We start from the raw sequence: 25,147 nt of genomic DNA on the forward strand, positions 1-25,147 counted from the left end.
TATTTGACTTTATGGAAAAGTCATAAACTAAAACTACTGAAAATTATCAACATGTTTAAACAATTAATCAATGTAACTTAATTCTATGTTGAATCAAAGTATGTGCTTTCAGGGACTAAAATCATTGGCATAATTGAGTTGTTTATCAATGGGCAAAATTTTGAGGATGTTAAGTCAGCCTTTAGTACCCTGAATTAAGGTATTACAGGAAATTGTATAGTATTTTCTTCACCTCAGCATTTGCTCTATATTTGTAGGTCATATAATGCTCTATATTTGTAGGTCACATATTTCTAATGTACATATTCAATATTTGCTGTCTTCATCTACTGCAGCGTGTAGATAATGTGCTAGCCATTTCAACAATTCATTTTAGCTGATTTCTGAATTAGTGTTGTCCACAATGATTTATCATCAAATACTGAGCGAAACTCAAATGCAATTTGCGATCAAATGCAAGTCTCTTTTAGCAATGGAACATATAGATCATAGGCAAGTTGTTGGCAGTACTTGTGTTTTTGTAGTGTGTTGTGTTTGATCACAAGTCAAATTTCCAACAACAGGGCCCAGCCAGTTCAGTTTTGGATGAAAGCTTTTATAATCTGTAAAATTTGGTGTTCATATTTTTGCAGTTCTTCTTCCTTTGGAACGGACTAATTGTTCAGCATCATCATGGTTGTCGATCTGTACGAGCCGCAGAATCTGGCCCTCCTTGTGTTTGGCGGTTTTGTGGTGCTGTCCTTCGTGGTATATGCCGTCTCTGCCTTTGGGATCCAGGAAAAGTCCTATGAGCAGGCAGTAGCAGAGCAGCGAGCCAGACTTGAGAAAGAGCAGCAGCACCAGCGGGAAGCCAAACGGCAGAAGCGCAAGCCGTTCTTCGAGAAGAAAAAGCGCGAGCGCGAAAAGCAAGACAGCAGCCCTGGGATTTTACAGCAAGAAGTACCAGTCGTCCAGGCATTTGACTCCTATGTTGCCGAGCAGCCAGCCCCGCTGCCACCATCTGATGTGAAGAGCTCTCCAGCTAAGGAAGAGAAGGTAAAGGCTTAACACTCTGTTTGGACTTTATTTGTTTGTGATAGGTGCATACAGTATGTGATTTCATGTTTGTTTGTTTGTTTGTTTTGTAATTCAGTAGTTTCTTCAGTGCAGCCTAGTTTATATTTGCATGGTATGAAATTTATTTCTGCCAGCTAGCAGGCTAGAGACTTGTGGATACAGTTCCAATATATTTCCAGTATGGTGTTTAAAGGGATCTGTAGTTTTGGTTGAGACCTAATTTCAGGTTTCTGACATTTTTTTGGTGAGATAATGAAAAACCTCTTATGAAATATGAAAGAGCATGTAATTCCATGAGGAATTCAACGTTTAATTGATGAAAATTGGTTTTGAAATGGCTGAGATATCGAAAACTGGACCCACACTTTTATTACGATCGCTTTATTTTACTTTGTTTTTGGATGTTTCTGTTATTTCAAACCCGATTTTCATCAAATAAACTTTGAACTCCACTTAAAATGGTATGCTCTGTACTATTTCATAAGTGTATTCTTGGTATCTCACAAAAAGTTAAAAGCCCAATTCTCTTCTCCACCAATACTGTACCATCCCTTTAAGCGTTGGTAAACTATTTCAAATTATTGCTGTCCATCCGCATGCTTACAACAAATGCTTGGCACGGAGAGTAACCTACATGTACACATGAAGCACATATTATGACTCTTAATCGATTGAAAATACAGTGCAGACTTCATTGTGTTGTTGTATTTGTGGTATGATATTGTCATGGCGTACAAGTGTATAGTGTTCACTTTGTACGAATGACAGCAAACAATCAACAGAACATGTAAACCAGAAATTTACACATATACAGAGCTGTACATACCTACCTATCCAGACGTACATGTGTAGTTTTAAATCGTTTATGCCAAAAGGTATTTCTTTTTCACAGTTTTTTTTTTTTTTTTAATATGTCTAGTGTCTTATTGCATCAATGCACTAATGAAGTGTTGAGAAACAATCCTCAAATATAGAAATATGAGTCTCAGGCCAGTGGACTACAAAATCATGGCATTGTGCATCATGTTATTTGTTTATTTATTTGTTTAACAGCTGGTATGTATTGCACAACTTTGCTGTTAATTATGTCTGCTTTACCCTGAAAGATATTTCAGTAAAGACAGCCATGGCTGAGAAGGACTGTAGTTTCTGCAAGAATACTATCAATACCTACTCTCAACTGTGCTGCATGTGATCATTAAAGATGATTGCTAAAGTGCAATAAAAAGGCAAAATCCTCTATCCCTATGAATACCACCTACCGTGAACTAAAAATTGAATATAAATTGATAAATTGGACCATTCTCTGAACTCTTGAACACCAGACGAAGGTGAAGCCGTCCCCCAAGAAACCCAAGCAGCCCAAGCCCCCCAAGCAGGCAGTAATTGAGGAGACTGTTGTGGAGGACAAGGCTGCCCCTGTAGAGGAGTCCATCCCTCCACCAAAGGAATCGCACACAACGAAGAGCAAGCCACCCAAGGTACTCTTCATATTAATGCTAAATTCGACCGTTATCAGTAGGAATAGTGTGCATGTCGTAACTATGGAATTCAGTCCCCTCATGGCTTTGCCTTGTCGGTTGAATATTCCATAATTACCTTATGCACACAATTCTTAGTGATGCACACAGTCCTGTGTACCATTTGTATACTAGTACCTGGGCTACTATTTGAGTCTAGTGTAAGGTCAATGCACTATGGGAATAGTTATATGAGTGTATTTGGGTGTGGTTACAGCATTACAAGCATATAAGATGGGCATACTGTGTTTTAATTTCTTTTTTTTTTTAAAGGATGAGGCCTATGTGCTCTGAAAATTAGTTTGCATAAATAAAAGCAGTGAAACAAGAGGAATAGGAATGTAAAAGCTGATGATAAAATTATGAAAATTCTGAATTTGTGGTCAGTCAAGCACACAGTGGCAATTCCATGACGTAGAATTTGTGCTCATCTTTCCTGTGCATGAAATTCCATAAAATCTCTCTATTGCTTTATTTATCATTATTATTATTATTATTTTTTTTGAGGGGGGGGGGGGTTTATTGTTGATTGGGATATTTTTTTTTCTGTTTCCTTTTTTTTTTTGCATGGAGGAATGTGTAGAAAAATACCTGTAATGACTGTGTCAAGGTTTTGTTTGTGTTGTTTGTTTGTGTGTGTGTGTGTTCGTGTTTGTTTGTTTGTTTTTGTTTGTGTGTGTGTGTGTGTGTGTGTGTGAGTTTCAGGGAAATAGGAGGTTTTAAGAATGACTTTCAAAATTTGCCTTCTGGCCATATCATGCAAGTTGCAGGGGAAAAACAAAAACAAAATGATTGTAGCAAGGCCCTGTGTGTGTTTCTCTAAAGGTTGTCGAAGAGGTGGTGCAGAAGAAGGCCGCCCCTGTGGTGGCTGCTGCTGCCCCGTCCACCCAGGCAGCTCCGCCCCGCCCCGAGGAGGCATCTCCAGTGAAGGCTAAGAGCAAAGCCAAAGCTCCATCAGGAGATGCAGGTAAGATGCCGGCCATGTTTTTGTGTAATCCACAAGGGGGGGGGGGGGGGATATTTGGCTACCAGATAGATGACCTCGTGACCTATGTATTCAAGGAAATGATTTCAAGGTTGCAAGAATGTGATATGATCAGCTAACTTGTTGTCCCCGCCGAACGAGTTCGAGCAGGGGACTATGAAACGGGCTCCGTACGTGTGTGTGTCCGTGTGTCCGTCCGTCCGTGTGTCCGTCCGTCCGTCCGTGTGTCCGTGTGTCCGTGTGTGCGTCCGTGTGTGATCAAAATCTTCAATTTGCTACTTCTCTGTCATTTATGAGCCAATTTTGATTCTGTTTGCTTTATATGATAGCACTACATGGGAGCTTTGAAACTTCTACACAGAATTTCAGTCGTGACCTTTGACCTTGACCTTTGACCTATATTGTACATTTTGCTACAAAATGCTACTCCTTCGCCATTTCTAACCCGATTTCGATTCCGTTTGCTTTATGTGATGGCACTAGGTGAGGGCTTCAAAACTTCTACACAGAATTTTGACCTTTGACTTCTTTGACCTTTGACCTTGATTTTTTGACCTATATTGTACATTTTGCTACAAAATGCTACTCCTTCGCCATTTCTAACCCGATTTCGATTCCGTTTGCTTTATGTGATGGCACTAGGTGAGGGCTTCAAAACTTCTACACAGAATTTTGACCTTTGACTTCTTTGACCTTTGACCTTGATTTTTGACCTATATTGTACATTTTGCTACGAAATGCTACTCCTTCGCCATTTTTAACCCGATTTCGATTCCGTTTGCTTTATATGATGGCACTAGTTGAGGGCTTCAAAACTTCTACACAGAATTTTGACCTTTGACTTCTTTGACCTTTGACCTTGATTTTTGACCTATATTGTGCATTTTGCTACAGAATGCTACTCCTGCGCCATTTCTAACCCGATTTCGATTCCGTTTGCTTTATGTGATAGCACTAGGTGAGGGCTTCAAAACTTCTACACAGAATTTTGACCTTTGTCTTCTTTGACCTTTGACCTTGATTTTTGACCTATATTGTACATTGGCTACAAAATGCTACTCCTTCGCCATTTCTAACCCAATTTCGATTCCATTTGCTTTATGTGATGGCACTAGGTGAGGGCTTCAAAACTTCTACACAGAATTTTGACCTTTGACTTCTTTGACCTTTGACCTTGATTTTTTACCTATATTGCACATTTTGTTACAAAATGCTACTTCCGGCGGGGACATATGTTACGCACCGCGTAATTTCTACTTTTCCTTGTTATATATAGTTTGCTGGTGCGCACGTCTTACAGCAATAAACTTAAGCCAATCCATAAGCTTGATTCATTTGTTAGCCACCAGTTAACACTGCATTATGCATTGTTTACTCTGTGTGTGTGTGTGTGTGTGTGTGTGTGTGTGTGTGTGTGTGTGTGTGTTTGTGTGTCTTATTGTTTGCATGTATGCTTCAGATTCTTTCAAAATTTGTTTTAATTTTTACCCAGCCACTTGTTGCAAGTGAGATTTTGCAGTCTTCTAAAGATTGTCTGTTATTCAGTCATGCATGCAAAGATCCAAATGAAAAGGGTGCCAGAAATGCCGCGAGGATAACTCTACCAAGACATATCATGAAACCCATGATTGAATGTTACTTCAAACGAGATAACTTCAAAATGATGCGGACATTTTTTTCAGACTCCACTCTGTATAGAGAACATGTGTCTTATTCAGCACAAGTGGTTTCTACAAAGACACTATTTAGAGTGCGCTATGCCCAAACGGTGCATACTTTGTGTGGATGAATATCAGATGCACTGCACTGTCTGTTTCCAACGTCATGGTCTCTATCTGAGTGAAATGCGCATGCCAGATATTATGCATTCCGTTTGGGATGAATATGAATACAAAAGTAGTCAAATGATTCTGCTGGTGTATTAAGGTTTAATCATTCTAATGAACATTTGAAGTGTGTCTTGAGTGGTGGTAATGCAAAGTATTTTGGGAAAAAAGAGGTGTGATTGTGACAGTATTGTTTGCCGTAACAGAAATAGTGCTGCAGTGATTTACTTACCATAGTTTTGGCTTCCTGCAGGTACTGTAAAACGAGAAATGTTCGCGTGCATTTTAATTTCGCGAATTTCGCGAGCGCCAAGATTCGCGAAATTTCTTATCTACATTATATGCATTGAACGCAAGTGACAATTCGCGAAAATTTCTTGCCGCGAAAAAGGCCGTCGGCTCCAATTCGCGAAAATTTCGTGCCGCGAATATATCATGTTTTACAGTAGTTTTAAAAAACCAAACAAGTGGGGGGGGGGGGGGAAGGAGATATCTGAGGATCTTTTAAAATGAAATATGTGCCACACGGTTCTGTACGGACAGCTTTTTACACTGTAGTTAGTCTTACTCTGCATGGTTTATGTTCTTAGATATATGTGAATATTGTATGAACATATTTGTTGGATGCTGCAGCACAGTGGAGGTCCTCATACCACTTGATCAGAAATATTGCAGACTGACATCATTGTAGGAAATGTTGTGTTAAAGGGGATGGCTAGTAACTGATCAGTGGGAATCAGTGGGAATGCTGGAGGATGATTGTTCCAATCCTTGTGGGATTCATTTAAGAGTACATTATATATCTATTGTTGTGTGAATATTATTTGCTTCAGAATGGTCTCATATTCAAGTAATGTGCAGTTTAATGTTTCCAGGTTAGCGTGCCTGGTCAGTGACGGGGCATTAATCTGCACATTACTTGAATATGAGACCGTTCTGAAGCAAATAATTTTCACACAACAGTAGATATATAATGTACTCTTAAATGAATCCCACAAGGATTGGAACAATCATCCCTCAGCATTCCCACTGATTCCCACTGATTGGTTACTAGCCATCCCCTTTAAGGAAAATGGCTCTATTATTGGTATAATGGCTTCGTGTTTTGTATACTTCAATATAGCAGGAATAAACTCAGCTGCATAGGAGCTGTACATTTTTAATGGCAAGGAGGTTATTTTGATGTTTTTCATAGCAATCTTTCTTGCAGATAGGTATTTTTTAATTTCCTGCATCTGATGGTAGAATTTATAGATGCACTCTTTTCAGTAATTCACATTTCTTTTTCTATTTAAAAAAAAAAAAAATCGGTATTATACAGATGTCTTGAATGTGTTATTCTTGTACATAGAGGTTACTGTCGTACAAAACACAAGAACAGATGCCCGGTGCTACATTGATGAAGATGTCTGCCATATGGCATGATATCATTAGTGATACATTGAATCTGTGGTGTTGGTGGTGCGAACAATTGGTGGTATCTGTCTCGTGCGTGTGCTACTATAGTCTTTATTGATCAATCCGTTGAAGCGTCCATGGCGAGGTATGTCAAGCTCTGTCTGTGAGCAGGTGCAGGCAAAGTGCTTTGGAAGTACAGTGCGTGTATGTAATAACTGTGCAGTGATTTAGCAGGCAGATTTCGGTGATATTTAAATCCATGTTGCCTGGAATGACATTGTACCTGTACAATATGTAGGTTGTGTGAACTGTGAGCGAACACAGCAAAATTGATTGTACAAGTTGTAGGTCCTGTTGGTATGAAACCATTGATTAGGTGATGAGCATCTTCCACTGCAAATGAAAGCTTTCAGTAGTCTAGATTTATCAGAAGTGCACGTAATTTTCTAGTCAGTCAGTTATTTATTTATTTTTAAATCTGTCACCCATGATATGTCAACCTAGTCTAGGGCTACACACTTAGAATACAGTACGAGTTATAAGATATGTGTTGTAAAATGAAAAACACTTTACGAAAGCAATCACATTCTTTGTTCTACCTTGTGTTATCTTGTCTATTATTCCCAGGGCTAGTAGTGATACATGTAGGAAGATGCTTGTCATTAATGTAGCAATACATTTCAGTTGTGGCATTTGTTTGTTGCCCATGATTGAATTTTGGAATCACTTGATTTCTTGTGTGAATGGCTTGATTATAGATCTGTTGCATGTGGAAGAACAAGAAGCACCGAAATGCAAGCGAGATATGCTAAAATGACCTCTTTTTTTTTGGATGTCTTTCATATGTATGACCCAAAGGTTAGAGTTCTTTTGAAACGATGAAAATAACCTGATTCAATTTTAACCCTGTACATACTTTCTTTTTCGATGGTACAGTGTAATTTTTATATATAATATGTATGTATTTTTTTTATCCAAAAGAAGTTTATTTTTCTACATTCTAGCTTATTTACCCCCTGGTTATAGTTGAATTCATTTATTGTTAATTTGTTTGTTTATTTGTGTTTTTGTTTATTTGTTTTTTTTTATACAAGTAATTTTTGTTGTTGTTGTTATGGTTTTGTTTTGTTAAGTAAAAACTTAATGTCATTTGCAATGGGCCATACAGTGTTGATGGTTTTCATGGGTTGATCCTTATAACTAGTTGTGGAAATATAAGCCTTGTTGACTAACAGTGTATACTATGATGACCAAAATAATAATGACAAATGAAGAAAATTCCATAAAATTTTGCCCCAACAATCCCCCCCCCCCAATAATAGGTAGCACATGTCATGTTGGATAGTAGTGCTATCTCAAATTCGGTATGTGGCCTCATGTACGTTGGCATTTGCATGCAGTTTGATGACATTAAACATGAAATGTCAATAGCATTGATACTCTGTTTCCGGTCAGGAAATCAATATTTTATTTTTACTGCAGGAGTTACTGTTTGCTTCTAGTTCTGTGAAATGGTTAAAAAAAAACCCCAGAAAGCACTTACATGGAAGTGTGGTTTTAGGAGGAAAAGGTTATGAAGAGCAGAATTATTGTCATGTCATTGTCACCAGCACTCAAGGATTATAATAGGCCTATTTATTTCATTTGCGGTTAAAAAAAAGGCAAAACAAAATACAAATTTGATCCTCTATCCTGATATGATGCATCGGAAGCACATTGCTTACTTGTGTTTTCGTGTGTACACGCTCGGACGCGTCCTGTTTTTGATTGGTGTGGTAGAGGACATGATGAGAACATGGGAAATGGGAAGTATTTGTTTTGAAGCACACCGCAAAGGGGGGGGGGGGCCTTGGCCTTTGTCCCCGTGCGGCCACTCACTGAGGCTGCAGATGGTGACACTACGTTGGAATCTTAAATGAGTCCTGGGTACGTGTGGCTAAAGACTTCACGGCCTAACTCCAGTTCCTTGATCACCCCGTGGCCAGACTATTTCCTTTCGGTGGGGTCGAACTCCCGCCCGCCTGAAATAGACGCCCTCAAAATAGAGAAACGGGGAGAGGAAGCTCCGCTAATGACGGGCGAGTGCATGGTTGAGAAATCTTCATTATACAATGTGTGCATAGGCTGCAAGAGAGAGAGCCTTTATGATGCAAGATTGTGAAATCACAACTCTCATATCTTTCCAACAAATTCATGGAGAATTAAGTACATTGTAAGCACTTATGTGATTACTCAGATGAGTTACAACTCCAAATATTTCATGCAATTTCTGAGATTTTGAGTACACTTATGTTTGTGTGAATAAATAGTAAATAGTATCCTTATAAAAGAATTATGATCTTGATAGGTATACTCGTGCAAAATCCGATATATTTCGGTTCTATGTTTTAGACTTGGGTCATGATGGGATGTGTTGATGTCATGTTGTTGACGTCAGCAAAAAATGGTGAGAATTTCAAAGGGAAATTAATCCCACATATGAATAAATGAGTTGGGATGGCTTCATTTTGTATAATAATTCAGAATGTGGACACAGTGTTATATATTGATCATGGCTGGACAGAGGTGTGTTGCAGTATGAGTCAGTAGTAGTGCTACATGTATGTCCTGCTCTTGTTCATGTATTTGTGCAGGATGCTAATTATCCAATTGTTCCCCTGATGGAATATGTACACATATATATGTGAGAATCATGTAATGTAGATGTCTTAGAGTCTAACAGGTGATTTTGTTTGTTTGTGTTAAAATTTGAAATGGCCAAGAAGGAAACATCAAAATTATTGATTGAGCAAACTACTATGGGACTAATAAAAGCCCCCTCCAAAGCACTTGGCAATGAGGATCGGGTGCCTTGCCCCAGGGCACAACCACTGCTGCCAGCTCACACCTTGTACTTGAGCCAGGTATTTCACAGATTGAGAGTGCATGGTCTGAACCACTTAGCCACTTTGGCTGTAATGCACTATCGTATGTGAACTAGTTCTTTCCGCTCTGGTGGGCATTTTGTGAGACTTGCTCTGGAAAGAATAGGGATTGTCACTGTTGTACACTGTGCAGTAAGCTTCTCTCTGGAATGGGCTGGTTGTTGACCCCCCTCCCCCTCCCATTTCTTCTATTGATCATGGCTTTAATGACAGATGATCAGTTCCTCATTTTTTCTTAGCATAATGTATTAATTTGAACAGAGTATGAGTGAGGTTCTTTCTGGTTTTAAAAAAATATCAATGTGCCCATAGTGATGATCAAAAAGGACTGACATTCAAAATTAAGACCTGTTGAAAAGTGTTTACTGTTAAAAGTATTGATGCACATAGTACATACAAATTGTACTATGCTAATCAAGATATCCCGTAATGTGGACCACCCCAGTATAAAAGTACAGTAACTTGCTAAATTGTGTTTCCCTGTTTTTATCACATCTATGCTCGATGGTTTGCCTTCTGGGAGCCACAAGGGCAGATATTTGACATTGAGATGCAATATCCAAGTGAACAGTGTAGTGATATTTCTTGTGAATGTTATGAACACTTGGCCAAAAGCAGCAAGTACAGTATCTATTTCTAGCCGTGTCCTCCCCTTATCTTCTGTTCAAAGTGACTGCCAAGATTGTAGTAGCATATGACACTAAGTGCGTAAAAATGGGGATTGATATTCAAGTATTTTGATGAGCTTTCAGGAGCTGTGTTCATGTGTTTAGCCAAGAAGTGCACCGTCTCATGAACTTTTGCCAAGGTTTCCTGGAGTGTCACTGTTGTCATGTCATATCATGCAGGCTACTAGCTTCACTCAAGTGAATATGTGTCATGTACTGTTGGAATCAGTTTTTTATTCAGAGCACATCTGTTATGACTACTTCTTGTAGTGTATCCTGCTGTTGGGAGTGCCACAGCAAACACTAATGATAACTGTCACCTTTCAGAGATATGGAAGAGCTTTTTTTAATGATAAATGGGTTGAAAGGCCAGAATATGTTGATGACTGTACCCCAATCTACTGACAGATTCCTGTGTTTGATATTAATTTATTGGTTACAGAATGATGTTGACTTGAAGCTTCCTGTTTTGTTGACAAAAATCATATCAGAAGTATTTTTTTTTTCCAAATCAGCAAGCATGTGAAGACAGATTTGATGACATTAGTTTGGAATTAACATGTAGTGTACTCATACTTGTGTAGACTGATATGATTGAAGAATTGGTGGGGATTGCCAGCCACGGCTTGATTTGAGACATAGTCATGCGATGCGACGTGCCCTTCGTCTGGTGGGTGACCCAGTGCGGATCTACATGTGGGCTCGAAATGCGCCGACCCTCATGCTTCTATGTTGCTGTGATACACGGCGTGTGCAGTAACCGCCCTCTTCCTGCCAAGTAACGCACAATCCTTGGAATTAGCGTGCAGTCTCCCAGCGGGGCAGGCCTCTGGGTATTAGTCTTGTGCCTGCTATACCTTGATCTGTGTGCCTCTTGTACCCACTGTCTTGCTATCATGGAAAGACAAGGCTCCATTCAGTTTGTTTTCCAGGATCTCATCCAGTGGTTATCTCTCATTAGTCCATGATTAGACTTGCCTTTGTTTGTGATGTAAGTAGCGAGTACAATATGTAGTATGAATGACCTTAGAACAGACAGGATTTTTATCTGTTTCTTTCAGATTATGTGAATTCATGGATTAGGTGTAGAAGATGGGGAATCAAATGTAGTAAGTTTCATATGGGTTCATTTGGGACTAGGTCTGTACTACAAGGAGTACCAGGTAGTGGTACAAGAGTTGTTGCACAAATGATTTGGAAAATTATTGGCAATCACTGATATGAAAATAATGACAGTCTAGAAAAAGACTAGCACTATTCCCCCCCCCCCCCAATCAAGGACATGCGAGGTAACAGGCATCTTCCCGCTTACCCTACAATGTGGAGTGTCTGTTTAGCGTGACGCTATTAGGCCATGACGTAGAGCTTGTCGTCATCATCAAACTCTTTTGTATGACGAGAGTTGATTTAAGGGATGGCGCATGAAAACGCTCGCTTGTATATTAACTGAATGAGTCATTGCGTGTCTGCTGCATTCTAGAAATTGAACAAGTTGGGGGGGGGGGGACTTCAGCGCATATTTATTATTCTGAGACATGCGACTGGCTGTTACCTAATGATGTTGTTCGATGTCTGTACTGCACTCAATGTGTTTGAATTTACTACACTACAGTCTTCATCTTGAGTCGTGTAAGTGATAGGCAACTGCTCAAGTGAAGTACAATATAGTAGGACAAGGATTGATTGTCCTTCATGCAAAAGAAGAATGATGTCCCCCTGTATACAAATATTGAACTTTCCTCATATGATTCCAACCATATGTGTACAGGTACTGTATCTTGTTTGTAAAACTAAGATGATTAACCCAAGCAGGTTTATGCCACTGTTTTTGGTAATCATGCCCAAATATTCTGAAACATTGTGTGCTGTAGATCTTTTCTTGCTATTAAGGACTTGGACTAATGTCTGTTACATCGGTAGTGCTTTAGGAGGTTTGAAGATGAAGTCAAACCGAGTGAGAATGTTGCGATAAATGTGGCCTTTTTTTTAGAGACACCCCCCTGTTGGCAGACCATAATTATAATACATGGATGAAATTACTCACCTGTTGCTTAAGTACACAAGTTGTGTCCCTGGCTCATGTTTGTCTGTGTGTGTGTGGTTGTGTGTCTGTGGGGATGCTTCTGTGTGCGTAGTGGAGTGACGTGTGTAGTGGAGTGGCTTGTACACGTCAGACCTACTGAACATATGGCCTGTGTCCATGTGTACATGTGTGGTGGGTAGGGCACACGTGGCACATTTCATCATTGCTGTACTACTCTATCACATGTGGCATATCATTGGCTGTAGTGTTCAGGGAGTTTGTTAGTGCTCAGGAATATATTAAATTTAACATTGGGCAGTTGATTCTCTTTATCATAAGCACCATGAGCCCCTTCAAAGGCAGATATGGTACCAGTGGTATACAAGAAGCCATCATCATCATCATTAATGAGAAGTTGTGACAATTCCATATGTAATGCACTAAGGTGAATGAATAGGACCTATAGTATTTGGCAGTTGACTTGGTGAAGGTTTGTAAGGCAAAATTCATTGGACTGATAATTGAAAATATATTTGTACATGTTGAACATTAAATATTTATGTTTAAGGTTGTACATGTATACGTCAACAATTCTGAAAAGTCTAGTATGATTAGGAATGAAAAAAGAAACCAGAAAAATTTAACTGTTTTCTTCAGACAACTATAATCAGTAAAATGCAGCTCTGTAGATTGTGCAATTGTATGCATATAAACTCTCAATGAATGTGATTTTGGCACCAACTGCGATTTTGGTTGGATTTGTATAGGATATATTGATGCATGAATGCCTTTGATGCATTATTAACTGCATCAAATGCTCCTGTCTTGGTGTGGTCATATGGCATGTGAGTCTGTATTCATAGAATCAGTCATCTTGTCCAGATGTCCAGGTGTATGTACATGATACAAACAAACTCGTGTGCAGTAAATCCAGGGTAAAAGCTCTGACATTGACCATAAGTATCGCCAATCAATGCCGTGAGGTAACATCTGGCGTTTTTTGCCACTTGTTGTATTGGGTTGGCCCTTGATGGTCATGTCTTACATGTATTTCATTGAGATGCGTATTCACTGTTTGCTGTAAAATGAAGGAGACTTAAACAGGTAAATGTGATTTTAGGAATTGGACTATATAAATCTGGATTTTTTTTTTTTTAATGAGAACATCATAGGCAGTGTTACCCAAGTATGCTGAACATCTAAACCACTAAGTATACTTCTATGCATTTTTGTTGTACCGGTACATTTGCATTTGTGTCTACTGCTGTATTTGTGCTGGGATTACGAAAAAAAAAACACAAAAAAAAACCCAAAACAAAACAAAACAAAAACAAACAAGCAAACAAACAAACAAACAAATGCTTTCAGCACAAAACTGGTTTTCAGCTCATTTGTACAATCAAAAGGTTTACCAGGTACAATGTAGGCCCTCTACGAAAGTAATACATGTAGTCATTGTAATGAAGAAGACATGTAATACAGTTGAAACACATCAAGGTATTATTATATTACAATTAACTACACACACACACACACACAAAAAAAATATGGGAATGGTAAATCATGCATGACAAAATACATTGACATTACAATTATAACCCGAACTACATGACTAAAAACACCTAAAACAGGGAGGCCAAGAAAACGAGAAAACCTGTGGTTTACAACCTGTGATAGCTTTGCACAGACAGAAGAGGTCTACATGTAGGCCTATAGGCCTACGTTGTCAATGACGTTTGACCCTTAGGCCCTCACTGTTGTGGAATACCATTAATCCTTTATTTAACGACTTTGCAAGTGGTAATGAATTAGGCCCTACATAAGATTTATTTATAGAATGTGTAGTGGAAGGGATACTATGGATAATATGGTCTTTGTATTTGACTTTGACAAGAAATACTGCAAAATTCTATCATGTGGGAGGAGAAAAGTGTAGTTTCAATGAGCATCACAGGCTTATTATGACTAAAACAGACAGTGGCCAACTGTACACCAACTTTTAACATCCTTTCCTATGCATACACACGTTCAATGCCAGGATCTGGTGTGTTCCAAATCACGACACACTTCATGTTCTCTTGTACATTCAAAATTCCCATTGGCTTGTTTGAATGAAAAGTTCAAAACTAGATGGATTGTAAGAGGGCAGACAAACGCCCAAGGGAGCCAGGCTAGCTGCGGCAGTCCCCTCCTGTAGTGTATCAGGGAGGAAGTTGTGACCTGGTTGACCCTGATATAATTCCCAAGTTTTCCATGGTACATTGTACATGTTCCTGCCCACCCTGTGGAAAACTAATCGTTGCTGGCGAGTGGTGCCACTGTTTGGTGGGAACTATGCATGGCTGAAGCGCAGTGCTTTAGATTTATCGTGCAGAATGCTTGAATGCCTGGTAAACTAAACTTGACTAATTCTCATCATTGTTTCAACCCCTTCACTGGAGAAATGTCACTCAATTCACATGTACTACGTACATGCTTAATCTCAGTAGGGAGAACAAATTCTTTGCCTATGTACAGTACTGTAGAACCACAAACTCTTGAATTGGCTTGATCTGCTTAGAACCAAAACTCTTATTGTGATTCCCTGCAGTGCACCACTCATTCACTGTAAATTCTGGTTATTTCGCATGCCAGCTTTATGCCTCTAATCTAGTAAGTTGTTCATGCCTGTAGCACACTACTTGTGTTTTTCCTGTCAATGTTTCATTGCAGTTGCCCATAGTTCATGATGAATGAAAAAAATTCACACCTTATCCTTTGATAGGTAATTGAATGCCAAATGCTGCTGACCAGAGCTGTGAGAACAAATCAATACCATCACACACATATGGTTCAAAAACTGATTCATTTATTAGGGACTGTCTGTGGGGGCAGGCATGCATGGAGACATTCTACCCTGCATGGATGAGGTTTTGTGAGTTTTGTGTTGACCTTGCCACCCACAGTATTGACATTTCTGGTATGTTGCAAAGTGATTTGAATAAGCCAGTTCGCAGTTCCACCTTATGCATTCGATGAGCAGAAAAGGGTCATTTGTACTAACAGGCATGTTGATTTTAAATTCACTTAGATATTAATAGCAACTGCAATGTGATGGTTGTTCATGAAATCCTTGTGAATGTATCATGTAGGAACATCTAAAAAATCAAGACATTTTCCACCATTCCTAGAGATATAATGGAAGTTGTTACAGGTTTCTTAATAGTTATTACTCTCCTTGCAGCAGGAGCCTGTAAAGTCCTTCACGGTGTACTTTGCATTTAGGATCCGAGAACGCACAGGATGTCTGCTGTATACCTCCACACCCAGTGTTTATTACCATCATGGCTTTATTCAGAAATTTCCAAGCACAATCAAGGAGTTTAAAAGCAAGAGGGAATTTAAATGTAAGCTCAGCGTGATGTTAATATGATATCATAGTTAATTCGGGATTTTTTGTGTACACTGTATGCTCGTGGTTTGAGACAGATGTCTATGTATTGTTCAAAGCCTCAATGTGTGCATCCGGTTTTGCTGAGGAATGAAAAGTTTGTGACGTACCATCTTTACATAACTAGTAAGTTGCATTGAAATTGGACACAAGGGGATGTGATCTTTGTTAATCTGCTATTAATAGTTTTGTAGTTTAGTATGAACTCCTTACTCTATCTAGGAAAGAAGGATGTGCACTGGTAATATTGTACTTGCTCTGCAAATTGAAATATAGAGTCCTACCATCCATAAGTTACAACACTGAATGGATTAATGCCATATATTTAGCAAGTCTAATTTTTTGCAAATCGGGACTTCCCAAAGATTTGACGAGTGGTTAAATTGGCAGTCATGGAGTACAGTACTGAACGGAGAAATGTATCTGTGCATGTCACATTCGTGTCGGGATGAGAGTTAATATTTTTGCATGTTTTTAAATTTGTGAATTTCACCTGAGTCGCAAAATTTGTGAAAATAAAAACCTCACCAAATAGTCAGCATACAGTATTTCTGTGGCATAGCGCAGTATTCGATATAAAGTTGCGAGTTGATTTTTTTAGCTCACCTGAGCCAAAGGCTCAAGTGAGCTATTGCGATCGCCCTTCGTCCGGCGTCCGTCGTGCGTCGTGCGTCGTGCGTCGTCCGTCGTCCGTCGTCCGTCGTCCGTCGTGCGTCGTGCGTAAACTTTTTACATTTTCATCTTCTTCTTGAAAACCCCAAGACCGATTTTCATCAAACTTGGCAGGTAGCATCCCTAGGGGGTTAGGAACTCAATTTGTTAAAATGGGCACCATGCCCCACCCAGGGGGCCCCCAGGGGGGCCCAAACCCCCCAAAATTAAGGAATCTGTAAAAATCTTCTTCTCTAGAACCAGAAGTTATAGAGCTAAGTTAATACTATGAGTTAGTACATTGATGACTGTAGTTTCAAGTTTGTTCATGGCAGAATCAGGGGTGCCCCCCTTGGGACCCAGGGGAGGGGGGTGGGGAAGGGTTCTAATGGGGCCTAAATTGTACATTTTCATCGTCTTCTTGAGAACCCCATGACCCATTTTCACCAAACTTGGTAGGTAGCATCCCTTAGGGGTTAGGAAATCAATTTGTGAAAATGGGCACCATGCCCCACCCAGGGGGCCCCCAGGGGGCCCAAACCCCCCAAAATTAAGGAATATCTGCAAAAATCTTCTTCTCTAGAACCAGAAGTGATAGAGCTAAGTTAATACTATGAGTTAGTACATTGATGACTGTAGTTTCAAGTTTGTTCATGGCAGAATCAGGGGTGCCCCCCTTGGGACCCAGGGGAGGGGGTGAGGAGGGGTCCTAATGGGGCCTAAATTGTACATTTTTATCTTCTTCTTGAGAACCCCATGACCTATTTTCACCAAACTTGGCAGGTAGCATCCCTAGGGGGTTAGGATCTCAATTTGTTAAAATGGGCACCATGCCCCACCCAGGGGGCCCCCAGGGGTCCCAAATCCCCCAAATGAAGGAATCTTTATAAATCTTCTCTAGAATCAGAAGTTATATATAGAGCTGAGATAATACTATGAGTGAGTACATTAATGACTGTAGTTTCAAGTTTGTTCATAGGAGATCCAGGGGTGCCCCTCTTGGGTAGGGGGGGGGGGGGGGGGGGTGGTTGGAAGGGTCCAAATGGGGGCCTGAATTGTACATTTTCATCTTCTTCCTGAAAACCTCATGATGGATTTTTGTCAAACTTGGCAGGTAGCATCCCTAGGGGGTCAGGATCTCAATTTATCAAAATGGGCACCATGCCCCACCCAGAGGGCCCCAGGGGGCCCCAATCCCCCCAAATTAAGGAATCTTAATTGGGCCCTTATTGTACATTTTCATCTTCTACTTGAGAATGCCTGGTCAAATTTTGGTAGAGCTGTGAATAATTTAGATTAGTGACTGCGTGAAAGGTGAACTTGCGATACTCAGGTGAGCGCTAGACCCGCGGGTCTCTTGTTTTTCTCTCATGTCTGACAAGAGCTGCCAGCTTTGAATAGCATGAAAAAAAAGACTAGTAGTAATTGTGGATCAGTTTGCATTTGAGGGAAAGTTTTGCCTTACACCCCTCCGTTACTTGACTTGGAACATGAAGAGGAGATACATGCTTGAGAGTGATTTACCCTTGTCACTGCATGCTAATCCTGAGTAACAGTCGACCAAAACATCTGCTGGCAAATGAACATTCCTTTCCTTCCCCTTTTGTCTTTTGTCTAGATGTGTATTAAGAAGTGGTTACAGTTTATCTGTGCATGCTTTCCTGACTAACAGTTCACTGGGACAGGCACATGGGCATGGATATCTCTTCTTTCTTTTTTGTTTTGGGTGTTTGTGTGTTTGTGTGTTTGTGGTAGAAATTTTCCTCCACATGCTTTCCTGAGTAATAGTCAACCGCAACAGGCACATGGTATCCTGTCATTTTTTTGTTGTTGTTAGCATGTGTGTATATACATGTATGTGTGTGTGTCTGTGTGTGTATGTGTGTGCACGTTTGAGTGTCCTGTGTCTGTTTGTGGTAGAAATTTACGTACATTCAAATGTATGAAGTGCAAGTTTTACCCAAGGTACCAGGGCATAATTCAGTCACCTTGCAGCCTGCAGCCCCTGCAGCACATGGATGTATACACATCCTTCTTATCCTTTCCCTCATTTTTTTTTTCTTTGTTAGACTAAAGAGGAAGGAAACGATTAGACAGTGTCAGAGTTAAGGTGGCGCTATCTTTTGTGCCCATTGTTCCTCTGCGTAGTGCATGCAAAGGTGGTAATCTTCACACATCCAGTGTTTGTAGCCATCACAAAGCCACATGCTGAAAAGCAATTGCCAGCTTGCTCTACATGAGAACAGTGGGAAGTCAGAGAATTGTGAACCTGAATTTTTAATTTCACAACTGCAGTCATTTATAGATTGGTGTGGTGGGAAAATGTAACACTGAGGGTCATGGATAAAGATGATGCAAAAAGCTGTGAACTACTAATACAGAACTTTGTATAATGTTTATTTGTTAAAGGAACACATTTCATATTTTATCTTTGGATTGTATACTCTTCTATGTGTTGTTTTACACTGCCCACAAGTATAATGTTTTATTTTTTTCCCTTAATACTGATTGAGCCACCCTGAATGAGAATTCTGAATATGTCATGTATGCGAATAAAATACTACTGTAAAAGTGAAAATTTTCGCGGTGTGGAAATTTTTACACATTTTGAGCAACCAGAAGCTAGTGCGAAAATAAAAGCATGCGAATATTTTTGCATGCCATATGTTCCAGTAATGAATGTCCTGATTCTGCGAAATTAAACACATGCGAAGTTTTTCTTCCTTGGCCAAGCGCGAAAAATTAATCACGTGAAGATATCCACTTTTGCAGTAGTAGCAAACCAATGGGCTGAGACACTTTAAATTTACAGAGTTATATGTCTTATAGAGTAAGTGGTAGTAATAGTAAATAGGGATACCAATGTGGAGGTGAAATTTAGAATCTGGGAGCATTTGCTAACAGAGAGAATGTAGGGCCTAAGTGTGACTTCGTAGAATAACTACAGCTACACTATTGTAGCAACAGCTTAATGCTCACAATTGATGGAGTGTTGGTCAACTGTCACCACTGTATTTAGTAAACTCTAGCCGAGGTAAAGCTGCTGTTACAACTCTCCAGAAGGTGGCCTGGCTGTAGCTCTGTGTAGTTGTACACACAGTTTAGCATTTGGGACTACATTTGAAAGTGAAAGGCAAAATACAAAAAGATGAAAGTCATCATCTTGTAGGATTATAAAAGATGAGATCTATTGATATAGATACGAAACTGTAGTGCACAACTAGAGAGCCACAGTCTTGATGCAAGCAAAAAAATTGGGTATAATCAATGTATTATACACAAGTCTATGTGTCATTGTAGATGAAACACTCATATTGCATGTGCATTACATGCCTGTCTTTTGCTTGATCCTACCCACCCAGACCCATCAGCCCTGCGGGGGAAGTCCCTGATCTCGGCCGTGAAGACTGCCCCTCTGAAGGACTCTGAAATCCAGCAGCTGATAGAGATTCTCCTCAACCGGCAAGGGGGCTCTTCATCCGCTGACGACTGGGTCAAGGTTAGTGCAGGGGGGTTGTCGTCGTCGTTTGGGGAGGGAGGGTTAGCAAGTGAGAGCTCTGTTTTAGTGGGTACGGTGGAACTTTGTAGCGATACTCTCTGATATTTGCTTCACATACTGAATGCTGTTTGTAATGCAATTTGTACCCCCTCCCTCCCCCCCCCCCCCAAAAAAAAAAAAAATATATATATATATATATATGTACAAATATATACAGGTTTAAGGTAATAGATAAGAATAAAGGAAAGTATTTGTAGCGGTGTGTTTGTCATCTGTAATTTGGTATGTGATTAAATGCCAATAGTGCTTACTTTAAAAAACAAGGCCTACTATACATTTTCATATCAACAGTGTTTACATGTTCATCATGTAATTTGTCTAATTGTGCTCTTCTTTGCCAAAAACATTCCATACCTCAACAAAAGGTATACATTCAAATGAGTAGTTTATGGCTTACACTTTGGTTTGATATTCAAAATGTTTGTTCAGTACAGTAACACCAGAAATGACTGTTACGAAAGATGATACAGTTTAGAAGTTCTGTGAAAGTTAATTGCTAAGTCACTGAGGATATATTCATAGTGATTCTGTAATTTTTGTAAATGTCAAGTAGAAAAGGAGGAATACATTAATGTTTGTGGCACAGGTTTACACAGTTGCCAATTCTTCTTCTTCTTTTTTTTGGGGGGGTGGGGTGGGGGAAGAGTCAAAAGGGTGTTCATCGATACCTCTTGCCTACCCCAACCCCTTTCACCCTTTTCCCCGTTGGCAAAAGAAAGGGCAAAATTGATTTAGGGATTTAGAGTGCAGTTGTAGGAAGGTTATAAATGCATTGTTTGATGTGGCACCTCACTTTGACCCTGACTCAGGAACTTTCCGAAGTGATGTTGAATCACAATGCGACATGACTTTGTTAGACAGCTACAATGGTAGAATCAAAGCCCATCGATCAGTGCACTGCCAACAGCAAGCCTAAAAATAAACACAAAAACACCAGATCCAGAAAAGAAATTTCACTACTCACGCTTTGCTAAACAGAAGTAAGCAAAATGGCAGTAAACTTTGTACAGTTTTTATGCAGTATGACATTTTTGACAGCTCATGGTGTTGAGTTTTGAAGAAATCTGTGCTTACAGTTGTGCTGTATTTCACTTTTGTTCTGTCTTAGTGACATTTTCCCCCCATGCCACATCACATTTTCAGGTAGATAATAAAAGTAGACTCGCACATGAGCAGTGATGGGGCCACATTCACAGCAATCACATGATCCTGTTCATCAATTTGTGCATCCCTTCTTGACAAAATGGCGCCCAAACCTTCCTGTTTCTCTGTGTAGTGTGTACAGTATCCAACAACAATTTGTAACAGAAACAAGTTGGAATCGCTTGGTGACCTTTTTGCTGAAATGATCTTTCATGTAGCGGCCCTCCTAGGTGTACACTTCTGACACAATGATCCGGCAGCCATTTTGCCTTGAACTAGACAGTTGACCTCTCTAAACTTCAGTGCACAGCAGCCTACTGATAGAGTTGAAATATATTATGCCAAGCTATTAAACTGATATTAATTAAATTAATAAATGTGTATTGTAAAATACAGCCTGTTAGTATTGATGCTTTTTATATGCCACAATCTCAGACCACAAAGTAGAATGGTTGAAGCCTCATTACATAAAAAAGTATTTCTTTTTATGAAATGAGTGTAGCATGATTGCACAGATTTAATTTTTCGGTATTTGATTATGACCTTACTTAAACTTTGAAAATGACATTTATCTTGTTTTGCATTCAAAGTCTTCATGTTATACCGTGTATTTACATTGTACGCAAGAATTAAATGCAAAATTATTTTTATCTTCATTAAATGGATGTGTGGAGGTTGTGGCTAAAAGAAGAGCATGCGTGCTAGTAATGTATTTGCAGGCATTTGTTTGCAAATGAACTGCTTTTGTCTGTGCAAGTCAAATATAGTGCAGAATAATGACCTTGCATGTGCAGTGATCTGAAGAATATTTTTTGTGTCATCTCGCAGCGAATTCGAACACTCTTGTGGACAGATCGCCCACCCAACAAATAATTGGTAAAGAGTCTCTTCTCTTTACCAAGCTCTAAGGCTGAGAAGGATTTTCATAGTGCTGCTTGTCCTGTTAACAGCTGCACACGTACACAACCTTCTAAAGGCCAAACAGACCTGTGTCATGGATATCTGTATTCTTACACGAGCCTGTCCTTCACAAAGTCTGCAAACAGAAACCCCAAATCACTTTTGGGTCATGATTCAGTTTCTGGAGGCAGAACTCATACCAGTATTTTATAACAAAGGAATCCACCGCATTTTTACTTTGATTTGCCGTATGTACAACTAGGCAAGGTCCGTGGCGCTGTGAGATTTTGGTTGTAAAAGGGTTAAACATTTATTGATTGTGTTGATTTCCCACCTACAATTTGAACAGTTCATCTTTTTCATTGTTATTGTTGCTGCTCAGTTGTGCCATAATGATTCTGAATTCTGAATGGAATGAAAGAAAAGTCAAATAGGGTCACTTACAGTGCTCAGTTAGCTTCCTGCATTTTCACTGGGTCAGTTGTTTACCAGCCATGACCTGTCCTCAGAAATTGAGATGTCCAAGCCATCCCATTGTCAAATGACCTAAGAAATAGGGCGTGATACACACCATCATGGATCTACCTTTTTTTTTTTTTTCTGGAACAGTTGATAACTTGTGTAGCTTTTTATGCATTCTCATGAAAATTTTGTGTCCACTGTGGACTGTAAGGAGCATTCTGCACAAAATGCTGAGAAAGGAAATTAAATTCATCCTATTGGCAGAAAAAGAAAGACACTTTGTGTTTTGGAATTAAAATTCACTGAGTTACTGTAAAACTAGACATATTACTTCGCATGCATGAAACTTCTGTGAATTTTGCATGGAGCCATGATTCGCAAAACCAGAATGCACATTAAAGTTTTATTTGTCTACACAATCCATTGCGTGTAGTTTACTCGTAAGTTTTTTTATGATCGGCAATTCATGAGAGTTTGATGCCATGCAAAAGGCTGTTGGCTCCAACTTGCGAAAGTTTCACGCCCTGAATGAATGTATCTGGATTTACAGCATGATATTATAGCTGTCAGTTCATTGTCATGATAACAAAAAATGTTGGCCCCAAAATACCTACATTGTGCTATAAGCACTTAGATACAAAACAAAACAAAATACAGGTAATCTAAAGTAAGCCACCACCATCCCCAACAATGAAACCTAAAGTAGTAATAAAAACATATCTGCCAACTTCTGTTCACCAAAGTAAACATTCTTTTAAGCTATATTCAGGCTTCGATTTGCTATATTTGTAATTATCTATTGATAGTGAAGTATTTAAGACTTACTAAGACTCATTATTTGGCAATCCACTTTTGCTGTTGTCCTTTGAGCTGTGGGTTTGGCATGTCTGCAAAATGTTACTATGTTCTTGGTAAACAAGAACTGTGGAAGTTACAGAGCTTGGATGCATGATACCTTATGATATAATAATAATAATATTCTTATATGCCATTATTCCCTCTAGGAAGAAATCTATATACATTGTATCTTATGAAGCATAACTATAAATACCCTAAAAAGTTAATCATTTATAGTACAGAGTGAAGGCTGTTAAAGAGCTTGCTTGCCATTCTCTCTCTCTGTCTCCCAGGCCAATCAGAGGAACGACCCTGTGTCTGCCCTGAAGAAACAGCTGCAAGAGAAGGAGCAAGCCCTTCACAATGGTGAGTAGCACAGTGTATCTGACTTGTAGCCATGGCAACCGAGTAAATCTGGTATCCTGAGGAAGAGACGGATCGAATGTACTTATTGGGGAAAAATATAATAGATGATACCAGAACCACGTAGTAGGTGCATGAATAACAAAATAGAATCTTTAAAGGTCAAGTTGTATTTTGACATTGTATAATCCAACATCTAGAATATCAAAATATGATGATAATTTGCAATTTACAAAGTGTTTACCTCCATACATTTGATGTGATGTTTTGGAGCAGTATCTAAAGGTCTATGGGAGAGTTCTCTGGTGTGAAGGGCAACTCTGCAAGGGTTGTATTTTTCGTGGAGGATCTCTTTTCATAGGTGGAACAGTGTGTAAAGACTATTGTCTGCATGGCAAGGCAAGCAGTGACTTTAATCTATGAAACTGTAATGTGGTCACGGACACAAGTGGGCTGATTGGAAGAGGAAATGATGATGGTTGAACGAGATAACATTGCAGCTATCCCATCAAGATAGCTATACCATGTTTCCAGGAAAAAACATGCTCATGGCAGTCGTAGGAAATCACACGAGGAGATGAAAGGAAATATGTGGATTTTTTTTTCTTCGTAGTGAACATAATTGTGATCAGATGAGTGGCTCTAGCTAAAAGTTATGACTTAAGATGTTCTAGTCCCAACTGCTGTCTCGGGACTAACATCCGTAGAAGTCTCCAGGGCTTACAAGAGGAGATTATCGGCTCATTTGGGAAGCCTTCAAGTCATGTGTGTGAATTCTTTAATCCTTACGTGATCTGATGAGTGGGTTCCAGATGAAACACAGGAATGACAACTCATTTACAGTTATTTAAAAAAAAAAAAAAAATCATACTTGCACAATCATATGCAAATGTAAATTCGTGTTGGCATAAGGTGGTGTGTATACTTAAAACTTTCATCTGAACCATGTTCAATTGATTGTTTCTTCCGTCCCAGAAATGTTGCTTGCCCAGTCGGCCTCCCAGAAGGTCAAGGAGCTGCGCCACGAGCTCAACCAACAGAGGGAGCACTCCGCCACCGTGGAGGGACAGTTCAAGCTCAAGTGTGACACTCAGGCTAGGGAAATTCAGGCGTTCAAGGTCCGCATGCAGCAGGTACGCCTCCAGATATCCCGAGCTCAGTTGAATGACAAGATGAGAACAAACTTGGATGAAAATTCAAGTATAATCCTGCCACATATATATATACATGTATGTTTCTGTCAATGCTGAGTAGGTAGAGAATTAAAAAAAATGAATAAAAAAAAAAAATTGACAACTTGTGAGTTGTAATTACAGCAAGGGTAGCAACCACTTAAATTCTTACAGCTGCTTGGTAAATACCCAGTGTTGCCATGGTAGCTGCAATTATCCTGCCATACAAA

General features: G+C 39.5%; 1 protein-coding gene across 1 annotated transcript in view; it reads left to right on the forward strand.

The window, feature by feature from the left end:
- Positions 1-25,147, forward strand: part of LOC139718896 (uncharacterized) — a 73,648-nt gene that overhangs the window by 3,036 nt on the left and 45,465 nt on the right. The window contains exons 2-7 of the mRNA XM_071630344.1: positions 633-1,035; positions 2,382-2,537; positions 3,402-3,543; positions 19,844-19,980; positions 23,676-23,748; positions 24,721-24,878. Coding sequence (XP_071486445.1) covers positions 673-1,035; positions 2,382-2,537; positions 3,402-3,543; positions 19,844-19,980; positions 23,676-23,748; positions 24,721-24,878 — 1,029 coding nt within the window. The 5' untranslated portion in view covers positions 633-672. The remainder of the gene's footprint in view (positions 1-632; positions 1,036-2,381; positions 2,538-3,401; positions 3,544-19,843; positions 19,981-23,675; positions 23,749-24,720; positions 24,879-25,147) is intronic.

The sequence above is a fragment of the Diadema antillarum genome, unplaced genomic scaffold, assembly GCF_040938485.1.
Source record: "Diadema antillarum isolate AM-2024a unplaced genomic scaffold, OU_Dant_1.0 scf00000101, whole genome shotgun sequence".
Classification (NCBI taxonomy): domain Eukaryota; kingdom Metazoa; phylum Echinodermata; class Echinoidea; order Diadematoida; family Diadematidae; genus Diadema; species Diadema antillarum.